Raw genomic sequence first — 4,730 nt, 5'->3', positions numbered from 1 at the left:
TATAAAGACTATAAAATATACTATTATTATTGTGTGTAATTTTTTATTTAATATAAAATACTTATACAAATTAATACTAATTTAAAGAAAAATTTTATATATTTCCATTATCAAAAAAATTGCATATTTTTTATATACATATTTACATAATTTTACTTTTTTAATAATTATTAAGCATTCTTTTAATCATTCTTTTAATAATAACAAAGAATTAAATTGTTACATACTTATATGATTAAGTTGAAAGGTGTGAAATGCGTTTACATCAGTAGGATCAGTTGCCCAACTGATCACCCATAACAAAGCAAAGCATGTATAAAAAGAAAACCTTAATACCAATTTTTATAGAAAATATCTTTGAAAATTTTTTACTTACTACGACTCGTTGAATATATTTTCATCGTGCAGACTTATCCACGTGTTGTTCAATTGCACTTGAACAATTTGTATCATGTTTGCTAAGTATCTTGTTTCCGATAGATCTATCTAAACATTAATGGATAGATGTTATGCAAACTACAAATAATGCTATTATATTTTATAAGATAAAATAAATAAACGTAAATATATGTATACATATATTTATAATATACATTTATAATATAAATATATGTATATATAATAATAAATTAATACAATTAAATGAAAAATTTTACATGCGTAAAATTTCCGCAAAACAAATTTTTCACTTATTTTGGCAGAAAATTGTTTTGTAACTATAATTAATTTTTCATAAAACTTACACCTTCGTAATATTCGTTAAGCTTCTTCTCGTTAAAGAGCCACGTGGGAAATCCAATTTCGTACTCCATTTTTTGACTCTTTTTGAGTGTTGCCGTTTTCGTCGATTGATCCATCCAATCCGTCTTAGTGACAAGTGAGCCGAATGCCTCTCTTATATCCTCTAGCATTTCTTGTACCTTGTTAACTTTATTTTCGTGAAATGTCGGATCTACGAACAGCCACGATACAGCCATTCCTAAAAGTCAATAGACATTATTAATTGAAAGCAGCTAAGATACATTGTAAAGACACGTTTATTAAATCTAAATATAGCATTATTTAAAAAATTAGATGTTGATATATTTGTATTGCATATATTATTTACAAAAAGATTTATTGAAGTTATAAATAGATACCCATTAATTTATTGACAACTGATCCACAGAATAACGATTTAGATTCGCCTACAACTTCCACGTCTGTTACCTTGCTAACGTATTTGTTCCAAATATCCCTGAGTTTTTCGGAAGCATGAGGCACCACAATATCCACAACCGTCCACCAAATGTAGCTTTCTAAATCAATATTGATTCGAATTTTGGAAACATTTTTTTAAAAAGTGAATACTAAATTTAAATAACAACAAAAATAATGTAATTAAATCAATTATTTACTGGATTATTATATATTATAAATCAGGAAAATATATACATACCTAAGGCTTCTTCCTCGAAACAAGCTAAGAATAATGCAACATCTTTCAAATACTCCAGATTACCAATTAGAATTTTATCCTTGTTGTCAAGATCCAACTTATCGATTCCCTCAAAAATGGATTCAATAAAAGGTCGCCAAATCGGTGTAAGTGTAAAAGATAAATTGCTATCTATTACATAATCATCTGTCAATTTTTGTAGATCGTCTACTAGCATATAATCACTATCGCTCAAGTTTTCTACGGAAATACTCTGATTTTGATCTGCACGAGCCGTCTGTTAAAGAATTAAATTCTTGTATTCTCTTAAATAAATATATAATATTTTTAAAAATCTTAATTGTATTCTGAAAATTGCATTTAAAAAAAATTGTAGCAAATATTATAGAGCATGATAAAAAGAGTTTTAGTCACAAACATAAGTGAGTGAATTATTCACGCAAAAACATTTGTTAGATTCGATTTATATTATTCATGGCAAAGTAAACATACTCAATGCGCATATTAAAATCGTATACAAATTGAGATAAAGATATGTTTAATATTAATATAAATATAAAAGTTAAATCATGAACTGTCAGTACATTTTGTCGTACTATTAAGTAAAATATGTATTTTATAATTTGAAATATTTGCATTTCATTTTTATACTCATCGTCAGATTAAATCAGTATACAGCTTTAATATGCTTCAGTGCCTATTAGTGTATCCAAATGAATTCATTATTAATAAAAAAATAACGTCATAAAAATACTTACGTCATAAAAAAGATTGCTAATATTGTAAATCCCTTTAACAAATTCTTTTAGTACTTCATCTTCAAATATCGATTCATTATCCGAGGTGCATTTATTATCAGTGCCATTGTTAATAATGTACTTAATAACATCAACCATATAGGTTAATTCGGCATCTTCGTTCTCGCTCAACACGACTTCGTCATCTAATTCCTCTAATTTTCGCAATCGCGATCTAATGATTTGTAACCGCTTCTCCAATTCTTTATCACTATTATTATTATTATTATTATTATTATTATTATTACAAATTTGTTTTTATTATATGTACTAATTACAACATTAAGTAATTTGCAAAATTTATATTTAAAAATAATAATATAAAATAAATATATTATTATAAAAGCATATATATATAATAAATATAATAAATATAATAAAAGTATACATACGTGAGAAACGGATTAGAACGAATCGGAAGATGGAGATAAAGTACGTTCTTACTCTTGTTCTTTGGATCGGGTATGACTTCAAAGCCAAAGAAAATATCAAGATCCAAAATTTTCTTTACGCTGGCTAGTTGTTCGACATAATTAGTTGTTTTATTAGTAATAAACGGTATCATGGGTAAATTTAATAACTTCAACAAGTCGAATATTGGAGACAAATCGAGTTCATTCACAGTATCTGAAATTTATCTTCTAATAAGAAATATTCAAAATTAAAAGATAATTTATTTAACAAATTTAATTTACGATATATCTTACTGTTATTAATTATTATTTGGATATTGTATAATACGTATTATATTTTAATTAATATGTTTCTAATTATAGCATTAGTTTCTTTGACATCTACCTAATTAAACAAAAACAGCAACATACACACGTCCATACAGCTGATAAACAGAGTCTTGGCCTGCATCACTGCCCATGGTATCTCACTTGCAGACATATTGACTGTTAGTAGATCTCTGATTTTTCTGTACATGCGATTACTGCGCTCGCTGAACCAGGAATTCGTCAGACTGGAATCCGGAATAGGATGCTCTTGCGGCCATCTACCGCACGCATATCTATAAAAATAAAGAAAGCATCGCACACTATCAAGATAATAACTGTATAAATTAATTAATAAGTTTATAAATTAATTAAATAAATAGATTAATAATAATAAAATATCAACATCAATTTCTATTCTAAAAAAAGGAGATTAATTTGTGACATGATTGATGTCTCATATAAACAAGTGAAAGCGAAATACACGAGTGCAATATTTGCGTGAAACAGAAATAATAAATTTGAAGAATAATATTGGAATTTTGTGTATGATATACATTTTACAAGATGCGCATGACCAAGTTATAACATAATAGTACACATGTCGCGCCAACAATATATCTACTCACTGATAAAAATCATCGCAAGGATCTACAGACTCGTTCATAGATTCTTTCAAACTAGCAGCTAGGTGGACAAAGAAGAATAAATAATTATTTCCAGGACTGTAATTCATATATGTCTTTTTTTATCGTTTTGTGTAATGTTTGTTTATGTAAATAATAGTGCAAATTTATATATAATCACTCCATCAATATAACAACTGTATACTACTTACCTATTCGCACGCAATCCTCGCTATCACATATCTTCATCATATTTTTGCACGCATCTGCAACAATATGTATCTATAAAGCATCCTAAAAATTTTAAAAACATTTTTAATGTTGTTAGTTTATCGCATTTTCCCAATTTTTAATATATACTAATTTTCATTTAATTATTTTCATTTAATTAATTATCTTTTATATGTCTTTATTTCTTATTATATTTTTATATACTTTAATATTCTTTATATTTTTAAAATTAATTTAATTAGATTATCTCGTTATTTATCTTTAATATATTTAATCGAAAAGCATTTTGTTAATTTTATTGTGAAGAAATTACGCTCAGATTGTATCAATTGTGGTTTGAGAAACGTCAATAATCCTAAGGAATACTTTGCATAATATATATATAGTTTAATTTTAGAAATCACATGTAGAATGCTAGATTATCGCATAAGAATAATGAGCACGCAACAAAGTTGTTCCTTGGAAACACATGATACGCTGCACAATCCATAGACATGTTTGCTAAAATATTTACACAATGTCAATAGCGATCGAAGATATGTTAAATGGTTTCCCAATAATTTGTCAAGGATATGTAATTGTAAAGAAGATATATGAAAGCATTATAAGAGTTGAGTCATTTCTTTCAAACTGAAAAGTATTTCCGGTTGTTATATATCTGCTACAAGGAGTTATATGTATCTACTATAATTTTCATAAAACTCATAGTTACAGAACTTATACGATATTGAGACATAAAATGACTAATGCAATGACATTTCAGAAATTTTAAATGTTTATGTTTTAATTTCAATTTGCGTGCATTATTTTTTTAATATATTATTTTCTTATTTTTTTAAATGTATTATTTTCTTAGCACAAATATATACGTATATTAAATAATACTCTTAGTAATTTATATTTTGTTAGTTAAAAAATT

General features: G+C 26.1%; 1 protein-coding gene across 1 annotated transcript in view; it reads right to left on the bottom strand.

The window, feature by feature from the left end:
• The window catches only part of LOC108684927 (neprilysin-21-like), a 9,465-nt gene that overhangs the window by 2,739 nt on the left and 1,996 nt on the right, over positions 1 to 4,730 (bottom strand). Inside the window, exons 4-13 of the mRNA XM_018189470.1 lie at positions 3,793 to 3,846; positions 3,584 to 3,641; positions 3,060 to 3,250; positions 2,628 to 2,862; positions 2,197 to 2,446; positions 1,439 to 1,715; positions 1,140 to 1,298; positions 744 to 979; positions 377 to 486; positions 228 to 286 (exon numbers count right to left, since the gene is read on the bottom strand). Of these exons, the coding sequence (XP_018044959.1) occupies positions 228 to 286; positions 377 to 486; positions 744 to 979; positions 1,140 to 1,298; positions 1,439 to 1,715; positions 2,197 to 2,446; positions 2,628 to 2,862; positions 3,060 to 3,250; positions 3,584 to 3,641; positions 3,793 to 3,846 (1,629 nt within the window). The remainder of the gene's footprint in view (positions 1 to 227; positions 287 to 376; positions 487 to 743; positions 980 to 1,139; positions 1,299 to 1,438; positions 1,716 to 2,196; positions 2,447 to 2,627; positions 2,863 to 3,059; positions 3,251 to 3,583; positions 3,642 to 3,792; positions 3,847 to 4,730) is intronic.

The sequence above is a fragment of the Atta colombica genome, unplaced genomic scaffold (assembly GCF_001594045.1).
Source record: "Atta colombica isolate Treedump-2 unplaced genomic scaffold, Acol1.0 scaffold141, whole genome shotgun sequence".
NCBI lineage: Eukaryota > Metazoa > Arthropoda > Insecta > Hymenoptera > Formicidae > Atta > Atta colombica.
The sequence above is the reverse complement of the archived record's forward strand: the minus strand, read 5'-3'. Positions and strand labels throughout refer to the sequence as shown.